At 44.2% G+C, this 13,891-nt stretch overlaps 1 protein-coding gene across 1 annotated transcript; it reads left to right on the forward strand.

The window, feature by feature from the left end:
• Positions 1-747: 747 nt before the first annotated feature.
• LOC128136091 (uncharacterized) lies at positions 748-2,150 on the forward strand (the record flags this gene model as incomplete). The annotated part of the gene is given in 4 exon segments (XM_052775193.1): positions 748-795; positions 797-938; positions 941-1,411; positions 1,414-2,150. Coding segments are annotated over 4 exon segments (1,398 nt in total), but the record flags the coding sequence as incomplete, so codon positions are not given.
• Between the last annotated feature and the right edge of the window lie 11,741 nt (positions 2,151-13,891).

A 13,891-nucleotide genomic window follows, 5' to 3' on the forward strand; every position in this document is an offset into this window, starting at 1 on the left:
GTTAATGGTTGGACTCGATGATCTTGAAGGTCTTTTCCAACCGAAATGATTCTATGATTCTGTGTCATTTCCCTAAGTCCCTCCTAACTGAGCCTGCGCAATGCCTCCTTGTGGTGGTCGTAAAGATGAAGGCTGTATGTCTTCCTCGTGATGAACTCTTTACCTCTTGCTCCTGCGCAGGCTCAGTCACCCTTTGGCTTTTGTTCAAATCGCGTGGCCAATCTTGGCTGGTTCTTGGGGTCGACTCCTGCTTCTCATCAGGAACTATCCCTTGCTTCACTTGGTTACAACAACATATACATTAATCATTGTCCCTCATCCCTTTGAACTATGTCTATTGCCATTGAAACTTTATTATAAGTTAGATAATCATTAAACAGCTCCTACCCAAATCCATTCTTTACCATAATCATTAAAACCCTTACCTATATCTAAAATAAGTAACCATGCTGATATATTTCTCTTAAAATTTCTAGCCCCCCATCTCAAGTACATTTTCAAAAGTTCCTCAGTTCCTATGACTACATTTCAAACTTAACACTCCCATACCTATGCTTCACAATTTTCTACTTCTTAATCAAACCAAACTCTTTTATATAATCAAATTTCATTTTCTTTATCAAAATATTTGCAACAGTACTGTTTCCCAAATACGTGAGACCTCTCAAGAACATAAGGGGAGCAGGCTTGTGTTTGAAACTTTACGTGCTGCCTTCCTGAGATGACTGCTTCCCCGCTTTTTATAAGATGAGTGATAGTAAAATTGCCCCTTTGGGGAAGGAAGTTTTGTTTGATTTTTTTAGAAAAACATAAAGCGCAACCCTCTGTGCTTGGGGTAGACTGGGCTCAGGGAAATTGGTATAATCTGCAGAGCATTGTTGAGCAGATGGTCGCTTTACAGGAAGATGCTAGAGTGTGGTCAGGGAAAGGAAAAGCAATTCTGCCTTTCTCGGTGCCAGTCTGGCCGCAGCAGAGGAGGATAGGGATTGCCACCTCACTGCAGAATCTCAAATTATTGAATCCCTCCAAAATCTTGTTCAGTCCCTTATGGGACAAGTGGCGGGATTAAAAGCACAACTTGAAGCAGAAAAGAACCAAGTGAAACATTTGCAAATTGCTCTTAAGGAGCAGCTCCTTGCGGATACTGTCTGTGAGGAAATTCCTCCAAGATCAGAAATTGGCTACCCCTTTAAGGACCTGCAGGCAGCAAAAGAGAAAGCGGAGAAGTTGGAGCTGCCTTCATTGTGACCCTTAGTCAAAACTGAATATATTTACGATGATGAGCAGGACCAGTTCCCCCAAGTTACAACTAAAGAGGTCCCCTATACTGCCACTGAGTTGGCAAAACTAAAAAAGGAATTTGGCCGAACCCCTAAAGAGTCAGAAACGGAGTATATCTGGAGAGTATCGTTGTCGGGGGGAACCAGATTCTGTTAAGTGAAAAGGAGGCAGAAGGGTATTGGGGACCGGGAGTGTTTTTAACTACTGGGGATTACCATGCCCCTTGGTCTTTAACCCAACGGGCAGCCTATTGGGCGGGGGGTTTGAACCCCTTGGAGAGGGGGGATCTCCTCGCGATTACGGGGATTGTTGATCAATTAGTGGAGAATGTGCAAAAGGCAGCTTGTCTGCAGATGATGTATGATCAAAAACTGGAGCCTACACAGGAGTCCCCGATGATGATGTCGGTGGATCCTGAGCAAATAACTCCCCTTATATGGGGACTCCCTGATTCTCTGAAACCAATTGGTATACAATTACAAGGAAAAATACAGGCGATGCCCCAGAGCGAGAGTGTTGGGGCTGCTTCAGGAGGATTCACGCCTGATTGGCACTGCTGCCCCCCAGATAAGAAAATGTGGACTTGGGGAGAAGTGGCCCAGGAATTAATTAATTACGGGCGCAAGTATGGCCCCTTTAACCCTCCAGCCACCAAAACGGACTCCAGGGGCTTGAGGCGGGCTGAAGTAAAAATAGTTCCATGCCCTGGGAGTGATAAGAGAACACCCCTTGCTAAACCGCTGGGGGGGAGAGATATCCCGAACAAACATAATAGACTGTGGGCGCGGGGATACCAGAAGGGGATCCCGCGTGACTTAATGGACGGGATGCCAACAGACAAATTGGAAAAATTGGTAACAGGGTGGCCTGATAAATCAGCAAATAGAAAAGTGGATTTTGAGAATACTACTCCCAGCACACCCTCCCCGACTGATTTATCAGAACCAAATGCCACCCAAAAGCCGGTGGGAAACTAGATCCTTCGCCTTTCGGTGGTGAGCAGGGGGGGGCAAAGTTTGGATGTATATCAGACAGCTCACTGAAAACGGCCAGGGTGATTTACTAATTACAGGCATTGTGGGGCCAAGAGAAGTCCCGGTCACCTTTTTGGTAGATACCGGAGCTCAAATTTCAGCTATTAAAACCAAAGACGCTGCTAAATGCGGAATTACACCCTCCAAACAGCGGCTTTTTGTGGCAGATGCAGTCGGCATTGTTCAGCCACAGGCATTAGCAATGGTCAGCCTGCATTTGCCAGGAGAAGATAGTGCCAGTACAGTGACAATGGTTGTGGGGGGGTTTCCACTTAACCTTTTAGGACTCGATGTTTTAAAGGGAAAGACCTGGATTGATAATAAAGGGAGACGGTGGTCATTTGGCTCTCTCACAATAGATATTCGGCTGTTAAAAGCCACACCGCTGCTTCCCCCTTCAAAGCTTACAAATGTTAAGTCCTACCCGATACCCTTGGGGGCCAGAGAAGGAATAGCGCCTGTGTTAGAGGACTTAAAGGGACAGGGTATTGTGATTCCAACCCATTCTCCTTTTAACTCCCTGGTGTGGCCAGTGCGAAAACCTAATGGCAAGTGGAGATTGACTGTAGATTATCGCAGACTTAATGCAAATACCGGTCCATTGACAGCTGCGGTACCGAATATTGCTGAGCTTATAGCTACAATCCAGGAACGAGCCCACCCAATTATGGCAACAGTGGATGTTAAAGATATGTTTTTTATGGTCCCCCTGCAAACAGAGGATCAAGACCGCTTTGCATTTACTTGGGAGGGTCAGCAATTTACTTTTGCCCCACTCCCACAAGGGTAATAAGCATCCCCCCACTCTAGCTCATCATGCACTAGTGCAGGAGCTAGAAGTAATATAGACAGAGGAGGGGGTCAGTGTTTATCAGTACATTGATGACATTCTTGTGGGTGGGGATGAAACAGAAAAGGTTCAGAAAACTCAGGATAATATAAATTCTCACTTGGAAAGCTTGGGGCTGAAAATTCCACCAGAGAAGATACAAACACCCTCAAGCGAAGTAAAGTTTTTAGGAATTTGGTGGCAGGGAGGAATGACATGTATCCCCCCCGACACCCTTTCCTCATTGGATCAGATTAAAATGCCAGAGTCAAAAAAGGATTTGCAGCACGTACTAGGATTACTTGTGTTTTGGAGGAAACATATCCCTGATTTTTCAAGTATTGCAAGACCCCTGTATGACTTGTTGCGAAAAGGGGCTCAGTGGGAATGGACTAAGCCCCACGAAGAGCCATTGCAGTTGCTAGTTTTTGAAGCGACTGCCCATCAAGCTCTCGTGTAGGGAAATTCCATGCGGGGACGGACGACAGCACACCAATATGATGATCAAAGTTGCCAGTTTATTGAGCATAGCAGATCATTCTTAGACAATTCTCTAAGTTCCTCAAAAGCTCTGATTGGTTGCCGCATGCAAGCATACAGTGTCCATGCGCATAAACATAAGGCATAATTGGTTATACTAACTCTGTACATGCGCATAAACATAAGACATAATTGGTTATATCAACTAAAACATGCGAAACTTGTCTCAGTCTAATTGGTCAAGATAAACTGCCGAATTGAGGTTGTTTGTGCCAAGTTCCCTTTATCGTGGAATGTGCACCTGTGTTCTTCTAATTGTTAACTTTCTTTTTTTGTCTTCTTGTTTATTCTGTTCAAGGCCTTCTAAAGGCATCTGGAATGCTCTTACTACCGTTAGCTAAATATGTGTCCACAACAATTCCCCCTTTTTTTGTTTTTCGTCAATTAACACAGCCTTACTTGATCTATCAATTAATTTTTAAACACATTGCAACATACAAGGCTCACAAATTAAAATAAAAAAAAACACTACGAGATAAATCAAAACTATCTTAATTAATGATTTAAGAGCAGCTCTATTTTGTAAGGTTGTGTGTCTAATACTATCTACATTTAACAGTAAATCAGATAATACTACACCAATCTGTATTCAGGGACCCCAGAATTTGTGATTCCTGGAGTGGCAATGAGGGTGAATGCCCGATCCGTGGAAACCAGGCATTCCCATCGAGTCCATGACCTGCTGCACAGGGGTCTCCATCAATAAGTTCTTAAACTTCGTTGATGCCAGTGGAACTCCCTATTAAACCTGTGAAAAAGGGATTGCTTGGTGTTGCTGTACGGAGGCATAAGCAATCTTGTCCGGTCACGTCAGCCAGGGTCATCCAGATGTTTTCTTTGGCTTGCGGCAGTATCCATGACTACATCCATCCGAGGACTGTGAGGAAGATGGACCATCCATACATTCTTGTGCCGTCTTGTGCCGCAAACTCAGCCCAGCAATTGGTAGGTGCCAGCTTTATGTGGGCGTCCGCACGTAGGCAACGATGGCCTTGCCATACACCAGCCCGATGCTCTTCGGAAAATTCCGGTATTTATACATTTGCAGAGGAACGGATTTCAGCACACGTGGCCACCGGGTGCCAAAATCCGCTTCGGTTGCAACATGGGGAGCCTATGACGCTCCTCGCTGGCCAGGCACGCTGCACGAGTCATAGCCATCCTGTCTACTGGTTCATGGGCTTTGTGATGCGGTTGCAATGCACAGAGAATCTTGACCTGTTATGTTGGCCAAGGTGACCTACACGTTAGTTTTTGGCTGAGGTGGTATTCATATTGCCGCACCATCTAGGATGTTCCAGATGATGATGGTCGTACAAATTGAGTGGGAGTCCATTGTGGGCCTGTATCCCTAATTTCTGGCCGCTCCTGATATGTGGATAAAAAGTGTCTAAATATCGGTGGACCGCCTGCATCAGACCAACGATTTAGAAAATTTAAAACATAAGTGGCTTTAGCTAACTTTTCTTGTGGAGAGAGATTCCCTACTCCCTTTTTTTTTTTTTTTCATCAATTAACACCTGCTGTATTGCCCTTTGCAAAGATCTATGGACACAATTAATTAAACACAGTAAAAGCTACATTATACCTAATAAAATACACAAGAATAAAAGAAACCCCGATTTTTAACAAAGATACAAACCAACTCCTAAGTCCCCATCCTGCAGCTAAATGCTCTAAGCCAAAATGACAGCTTTCTTAATTGCGTTAAAGGTCTTGCAGCCCCTTCTTGCCTCTGCAGTTCTGTTATCTTGTTTATTAATTGCTCCACTGTCCAAGTTCCTCATGTCCGTTGTTTTTCTGGTGGTTCAAAGTCCTTTCATACTGCAGCTGTCACGTACTCTGGCCCACTCATGCTAACTGCGGCCTACTTATGCTAACTCTAAATAATCAGGCTCAAAGAAATGTCCCCCATTTTCCATGAAATCTCCCACAATTCCCCCTTTTTGTTTCTGTGCAAGCCAAGTTACATGAAATGCTTTTGCAATCATACGTTCAACTATTTTTATGATACGTGGTACAATCATTACAACTGCTAATATTACAATTAAAATAACTAAGCCATGCATAAGCAAATCTTTCAACCATCTCGTAATTCTCAAACTTGTTAGTCATCTACTTAACCCTGTGTCAGTTATCGTGAGCCTTTTTACTGTGAATCATATTGATATCGGGTGTTAGTAACATAAGTCGTCTGAGGCTACATGGCCTCCCGTTAAGTTTCGATGGAATTCACCCTCATGCTCTATCCCCACAAATTAAAAACATCCCTGCAGGTAAAGCAGCTGGAATAGAAAAAAAGAGTGTGATATTCTGGAATAGATATAGTTACACCAAGCTGTAGCATTTCTATATACAGGCAAAATAGCATTTACATTCTGACCCTTTCGAGTGGTGTTATAGGTGTAATTAAACATCACACAGGCATTCATGATGACTGATCCTAACAACTCTAACTCTTGAGGTTCTTGCATTACTTGAGGCAGGTGTGCATACACACCGTCCCAATTATCGACACAGGATTGTGGGTTAGTACAAAGGGAAAATTCAGGCATTGGATCTGGCCAGGTGTCTAGAGGTAACCCCACCAAAGAGGTAGAAAAAGGGTTTTCAGGGGTAGCGACAGAAAGACATATAGCTTCTTGATGCGTTATGTTCGCCAAAGTTACCCATACATTCTGTTTTGGTTGTTGGATCATCCATTCTTCACTTATGTGTGTCACCCATAACAGGCCAAATGCAGCGAGGAGGAGGAAAGCGAGGGCGGGGGGGAAAGGGGGTGCATCAAAGGATACGGTTGGCGGTTTTTCTCGCTTCACAGCAGCCTCCAGCTGTGCCAGCTTTTCTATTACTGACTGCAACTGCTGCGAAGTAGGCTCCGGCCCCTCTTCATGCTCTTGAGGCGATCCAGGCGTAGACGGAGGCAACGGAGGGTATATGCTAGGTATAATTTGTTCATGTTGAGTGGCAATATCTGGGGGCTGTTTTCTCGTAGGCAGATTTTTACTCGCTTCCTGATTCTGTAGGGTTTCCTTTAAGCGTACGGTTAGGGAGGCTTGGGAACTGTCAGATGGCTGATTAATATCGGCAGTCCCAGGGAGTGGAGCAGAAGTCAAGGGCACAGGAGCAGGCGGAAAAGCTCCAGGGAAGCCAAAAGTCCCTCTCGCTGCATTATGTTTTTCTCCCCGCGTTTCCCCTTTGCTTGCGGTGGGAGAGAGAGCAGCAAAAGCAGCCGCAGCCGCATTACGATCTGCTTTCATTTCTTGCAGAGTTGTCTTAATTACTTTCCATAAAGTTGCAAGACCTTTAACTTCTTTAGACCCGTCACTAATTTCATCCCATAGGGAGGTTCTGATAGCTTCCCAGGTACTAAGCTCAAAAGCTGTACCCACACTAATTAAAAGGTTTCTGTCCTTTTTAATATCCATCTCTGTTTTTTCAACCAGCCTCATAAATGTCTTTACGGCTGCCTTTTCCTTCGCAGATGCTGCGATACCCATCCCGCCTTTTATCACGTAAGCTTACGATTCCTGCCTCTCTCGAGCAGCCCGGCGCTTTCTTATAAGCCCACCGGCATCCACGGCAATCTCCCCTGCCTTTTCAGTTGTTAGCGTTCCCCTCTTGTTCCTTACTGGATCACGTTGGAGTTGCCAGATGTAGAGAAATTCCACGCAGGGACGGACGACAGCACACCAATATGATGATCAAAGTTGCCAGTTTATTGAGCATAGCAGATCATTCTTAGACAATTCTCTAAGTAAGTTCCTCAAAAGCTCTGATTGGTTGCCGCATGCAAGCATACAGTGTCCATGCGCATAAACATAAGGCATAATTGGTTATACTAACTCTGTACATGCGCATAAACATAAGACATAATTGGTTATATCAACTAAAACATGCGAAACTTGTCTCAGTCTAATTGGTCAAGATAAACTGCCGAATTGAGGTTGTTTGTGCCAAGTTCCCTTTATCGTGGAATGTGCACCTGTGTTCTTCTAATTGGTAACTTTCTTTTTTTGTCTTCTTCTTTATTCTGTTCAAGGCCTTCTAAAGGCATCTGGAACGCTCTTGCGACTGTTAGCTAAATATGTGTCCACAACACTCTCGGTCCTATTCACCCCACAGACCCTGTCCATATTGAATGGGGATTTGCCAAGAGCGGACTATCAATACATTTATGGCAAAAGGGCCCCGAAGGACCCACTCGACCTATTGGGTTCTATTCTCGCAGTTTTAAGGATGTGGAAAAAAGATATACTGCTTGGGAGAAAGGTTGGTTTGTAGTCAGTTTAGCCTTGAGAGAGGCTGAACGGACTATTTGACAGCAGCCTATAGTGCTTAGAGGCCCGTTTAAAGTAACCAAAACAGTTTTAGCAGGAACTCTGCCCCCTGACGGGGTGGCTCAGAGAGCCTCTGTACGGAAATGGTATGCCCAGATAGAGCATTAATGTGACATTTTTACAGTGTCTGAGGAGGCAGCAAAGATGTTAACCATCAAGAGGAAACAAGACAGATATAGAGAAGCATCTGAACTCCCTCCTGCAATACAAGTGCCCTCCCGTTTTCTGAACAATTGCAGAATGTTTGGTTTACTGATGCTTCCTCTAAACGAGAAGGAAAAACTTGGAAATATCGAGCTGTAGCGCTCTGCGTAGATGAGGACAAACAAATAATCACCGAAGGGGAAGGTAGAGCTCAAGGAGGGGAATTAGTTGCAGTATGGAGTGTTTTCCAGCATGAAGCTCAATCTACGTCTCCTGTCTATATCTATACTGATTCCTATGCTGTATTTAAAGGCTGTACTGAATGGCTTCCGTTCTGAGAACAAAATGGGTGGGAGGTCAATAGGATACCTGTATGGCAGAAAGAAAAGTGGCAAGATATTCTAACCATTGCTAGACAAGGAAAATTTGCAGTAGCCTGGGTGGCTTCCCATCAACAGGATAACACCCCTGTTAGCCAGTGGAATGGCAAAGCTGATGAATTGGCCCGATTAGCTCCCCTCCAGAACACCCCAATAGCAGAAGACTGGGAGCGATTGTTAGAATGGCTACATGTAAAGAGGAAACATTTGGGGATCAAAGATCTCTATTGTGAGGCCCAAGCTCGAGGTTGGCCAGTTACCAGGGAAGAATGTCAAACTTGTGTGTCTGCCTGTGAACAATGTTGTACCCGCTTGGAAAGACACCCCTTGGAAGGTGACCCCCTACACCTAAGGGAGGGGAAAGGGTTGTGGGAGGCTTGGCAAGTGGACTACATTGGCCCCTTCCAAAAATCAGAAGGAAAGCATTATGTGTTAGTTGGAGTAGAGATAGCGTCAGGGTTAGTCCAGGCCAAAGCCTTTGCCAGAGCTACTGGGGAAAACACAGTGAAAGCTTTGAAAGAGTGGTTTGGCACTTTCCCCAAACCTCAGTCGATTCAGTCGGATAATGGTTCCCACTTTACTGCTAACATAGTCCAAGATTGGGCGACCCAAGAAGGAATCTCATGGGTACGCCATACTCCATATTATCCACAGGCAAATGGAATTGTGGAAAGAACAAATGGCCTACTGAAACGCTTCCTCAAACCGCATAAGCCTGGATGGGCCGAACGGCTACGGGATGCAGTGACTAGTGTTAACAGTCATTGGGGAGTGAATGGGTGCCCAAAAATTACAGCATTTTGCCCGAAGGCCCCAACCATTATGCCAGCCCCAGATGGCCCGGATCATCCCAGAAATCCATCATACTGTCCAGGCTAACCAGTCTTAGTTGAACTCCCCACGGTGGGAGCCGTACCTCTGGTACTGGAAACCCCAATGAATAAATATGCTTGGAAAGCAGAAGATGCTCATGGAAAAGAACATAAAATCAATACCAGGTGGATTATTCCATCCTTCTAATAACAATTTACTTCCGGTTCCTTAGAACGAACCAAGTCTGTTTTTCTTTTCTCTTTCAGGTGAAGACTCTGGAGCCTGCCTGAAGGAATACATGAAGCTGTTGATTGTCTGTGTAGTTTCATCAGTGATTGCTTTGTTAATATTTATAGGATGTTTGGCATACCACCGCAGATGTTGTTTTGGTCGACCATTGTCGCCGCCTTTAATATCTGGGGAAACTCCTGTACCCCCCTCTTCGGCTCGGGGTGGCAAAATGAATTTATGGCTCTAGGCCAGCAAGTGGCCAACACTTTTAATCTGACTAATTGTTGGGTATGTGGTGGGCCCTTAGGTTTGGAAAGCTGGCCATGGACTGCTGTCCCTATTTCCCCAAAATGGTTAGTGAGTAATTACAGTGAGGTCAAAAATGATTCTTACTGGGATGAAGACACACAGCCCTGGACAATACGATACCCAGTCCAAGGTGAATATTGTCTGAACCGAACACAGAAAGATGGTATTCCCATGGGAAATAGCAAGTGCAACTGGACCTATACTTATGACAACCATTGCCTCACTGACGGTTGTAGACCAATTGATTGTTCAAACCATAGGGCAGCTGTGTCACTGCCAGAAGGGGACAGCCAGGCATATTGTCGCCTCTTGAGTTCCAGTTCTCCAAATTTTGTACGTCGCTGGCCCGGATGGGCTCGGGTGAATCAAACAGGGCACAGGAAACAGTTTTCCCATTTTTGGTCTTTCACTAATCAGTCTAATAACCGTCTTAATGTTACCTGCTTTTGGCACCGCAGTTCTGGTGCCTGGAAATGCAGACTCACTGATAAAATGTATTCTCATCTCCCTGATGGGACTCAAATTTGGTGGTCAAGTGATAATAAAGACCACTGTCAGGGACATTTGAGCATAGGTCTGGATGGACTTCCTATCTGTTGGGGCACCACAGAGGAAGTGGGAAAAACCATGGACAGGTGGTTGATGAACGGTCCATCAGATCATCCTCTAGGAGTAGGTAATTCAACATATTTCCAATCACCACGGACACCTACCGGTTTGTTCGAAAATGGTGCATGAGCCTTAAAGGGTCACTATTGGGTGTGTGGCCAACGTGCCTACAAACTGCTACCAGCAAATTGGACTGGAGTGTGTTATGTGGGGGTAATTCGCCCCTTGTTTTTTCTGCTCCTGGAGGATGAAGGGGATGGACTGGGTGTTAAGGTATATGATGATCTCAATTGATATCGGCGATCCATTGATACCTCTATAGCAGGTGGGAGTGGTCAAACCTGGGGCAAAGACAAGTGGACCCCTCAACGTATCATACAACATTATGGACCTGCCACCTGGAATCCCAATGAGTGGGTTAGCAGTGCTCGAGAACCTATCTATAATCTAAATCGCATCATCCGGTTACAAACTGACCTAGAGATCATTACTAATGAGACAGCCCGTGCCCTTGATCTATTGGTGGATCAAGCCACACAAATGCGAACAGCAATAGTACAACATCACATGGTTCTCGATTACCTGCTAGCCGAGGAAGGAGGTGTTTGTGGTAAACTAAATGATTCTAAATGTTGTTTAAAAATTGATGACAGCGGGAAAATCGTTAAGCAAATTACCGCAGGAATATGAAAGCTGGCCCATGTTACTGTCCACACATGGAAAGGCTGGAACATTGATATGTTTTCCTGGCTCCCTGGTGGTCCATGGGTTAAGTGAATCCTATTTTACTTGTGTGGTTTTGCCATGTTGTTGTTTTTACCATGTATCATTCCATGTTTTATACAATTGATTCAGCATGTTGTGACTAATATGGAATTTGCAACTACTGTTTCACCTGATGGTGTTAAACAAATTCACACTGTGTGTCGAACCACGCCATCGGTAGTACAGATTGTATGAAATGCTCTTTTCTGGCTTTTCTATATAGCTATCTTTTCTCAAAACCAACATGGGTCCCGAAACAATCTTTGAGCCACGGGGTGGTGTGAGAGACTGAATTGTTATCTTGAGCTGTTTGTCTCAAAGATTGTTAGGTGTGAGGGACTGGACTGTCATCTCAAGCCATTCATCTCAAGAATTGTGAACTGTTTATCTCGAGCCCTTTGTCTCTGAGATGGCCTGTTTAAGCAGGACACTCCTCTGTCCATAAGGACGATTACCAGGCCATTGAGGCATCCAGGGAAGGAAACAGGGCTGGAGCCGACGAAGCATGCAAGAATGTGGAGGCTACCATTCTCATGGAAACTGTAGTCTTTGAGATAAGATACTAGTTTCTGGTGTTGATCACGCGAAGGTCGTGTGATAGGCGAAACCTGCAGCGCGTGAACAATATGTATGTGCATACATCATCGAACTATGCCCTATAAAAAACCGTGGAGACAAGCCGTGGGGGCACCCTACCACCGAAGAATTGAAGACTGAGGACCAACAGGACGCCACTGGATCCATGGTGGTGACTATCCTTGCAACTCTATCCTGACTGCTTGCTTGATTTCTGCCTTTTCTTCCATTCTATCCTATCCTATTTTCTACCTTTGATACTTTTGATAATAAAAACTCTTCTGGGTATACGGCATTTGACCTTGTGTCGTGGTTTAACCCCAGCCAGCAACTAAGCACCACGCAGCTGCTCACTCACTCCCCCCCACCCAGTGGGATGGGGGAGAAAATCAGGAAAAGAAGCAAAACCCGTGGGTTGAGATAAGAACGGTTTAATAGAACAGAAAAGAAGAAACTAATAATGATAATGATAACACTAATAAAATGACAACAGTAATAATAAAAGGATTGGAATGTACAAATGATGCGCAGTGCAATTGCTCACCACCTGCCGACCGACACCCAGCCAGTCCCCCAAGCGGCAATTCCCTGCCCCCACTTCCCAGTTCCTATACTAGATGGGACGTCACATGGTATGGAATACCCCATTGGCCAGTTTGGGTCAGGTGCCCTGGCTGTGTCCTGTGCCAACTTCTTGTGCCCCTCCAGCTTTCTCGCTGGCTGGGCATGAGAAGCTGAAAAATCCTTGACTTTAGTCTAAACACTACTGAGCAACAACTGAAAACATCAGTGTTATCCACATTCTTCACATACTGAACTCAAAACATAGCACTGTACCAGCTACTAGAAAGACAATTAACTCTATCCCAGCTGAAACCAGGACACCTTGTTTGTGTCTTAATCTCACTCTTGGGATCATATCGAAACCTTCCCCGACATTGGATCAGGACATTTAAATTGGCGTCACGGACAAGATCCCTTGAGACAAGAGTGCCGTACTGTTACCAAAATCTGGAATAAAACTCCTTAACAGCAATGAGAAGTTAAGAAGCAGGCACTCCTTTATTGCAGTGCTGGATGCACGGGGGATAGTTCCACCTAGTGTGCATACCACAGCTGTAGCACTAACAGGTTATATAGAATAACTAATTGCATATTAATCAGATTAGTATACATATACATAAAAATGATTGCAACTGATTATCTTAGTACTGCCTACATCTGATCATGCGCAATGAAGGATCCATTTGAGTCGAAGGGCTGCTTTTGCGACCACCGACCCATTTGAAGTTCTTGTTGGCTGTCCTTGAAGTCTCTGTTCTTATCCTTGTTCTTTGATCTTGAAGCTTAGCGCAATTTCAGTCACATGTGATCAATTTCAACATTGTTCTCATCTAGTGTACAGGAACATCTAGTCATAAGAGCAAAGAACTGCAAAACTTAGGAGTAAATACTAGTTAATCACTTAACTACACTCTTGTAATTACCTCTATTAGCTAGTCCCCTGGCTACACTTTTGTCTATTGTTTCAATCATAATGTTAGTTCTTAAACACAAAATTTGACAGAAAATATATGAGGTTTCTATGGTTATACCCATCATGATTCATTGTACCTAACACAATTCCCTATAGTTACAATTTTAACTTGTAAGTACAAAACTGATTTTTGTATTGTAACAGAACTGTACTGTGGTGCTACTAATTTAAGAAGTTCCACCTTTTCTGTCCTTTTACATTAGTTCAGGACTTGAATTGAGTTATCAATATGATCAGTTATTGTATTAATATCAGCTTTTATTGTAATGATGTGAGTTTCAAAGTTAGAAGTACCCTGGGTCTGATCTTTCTCATCTAGTTTTGCTTCCATATACATAAAATCAAATAAATAAAGATCTATATTGTGTTTAGGCAAATGATACATTTAAATAAAGATAAGATATTTTGAGATAACCAACCCCTCCTTCCTCCCACTTTAACAGAACTAGTCATGGCTGAATGAAAGGAGGCAGGAAAGAAGTCTGCTGTCTTATCTTCCTGAC

Source organism: Harpia harpyja, chromosome W (genome assembly GCF_026419915.1).
Source record: "Harpia harpyja isolate bHarHar1 chromosome W, bHarHar1 primary haplotype, whole genome shotgun sequence".
Lineage (NCBI taxonomy): Eukaryota > Metazoa > Chordata > Aves > Accipitriformes > Accipitridae > Harpia > Harpia harpyja.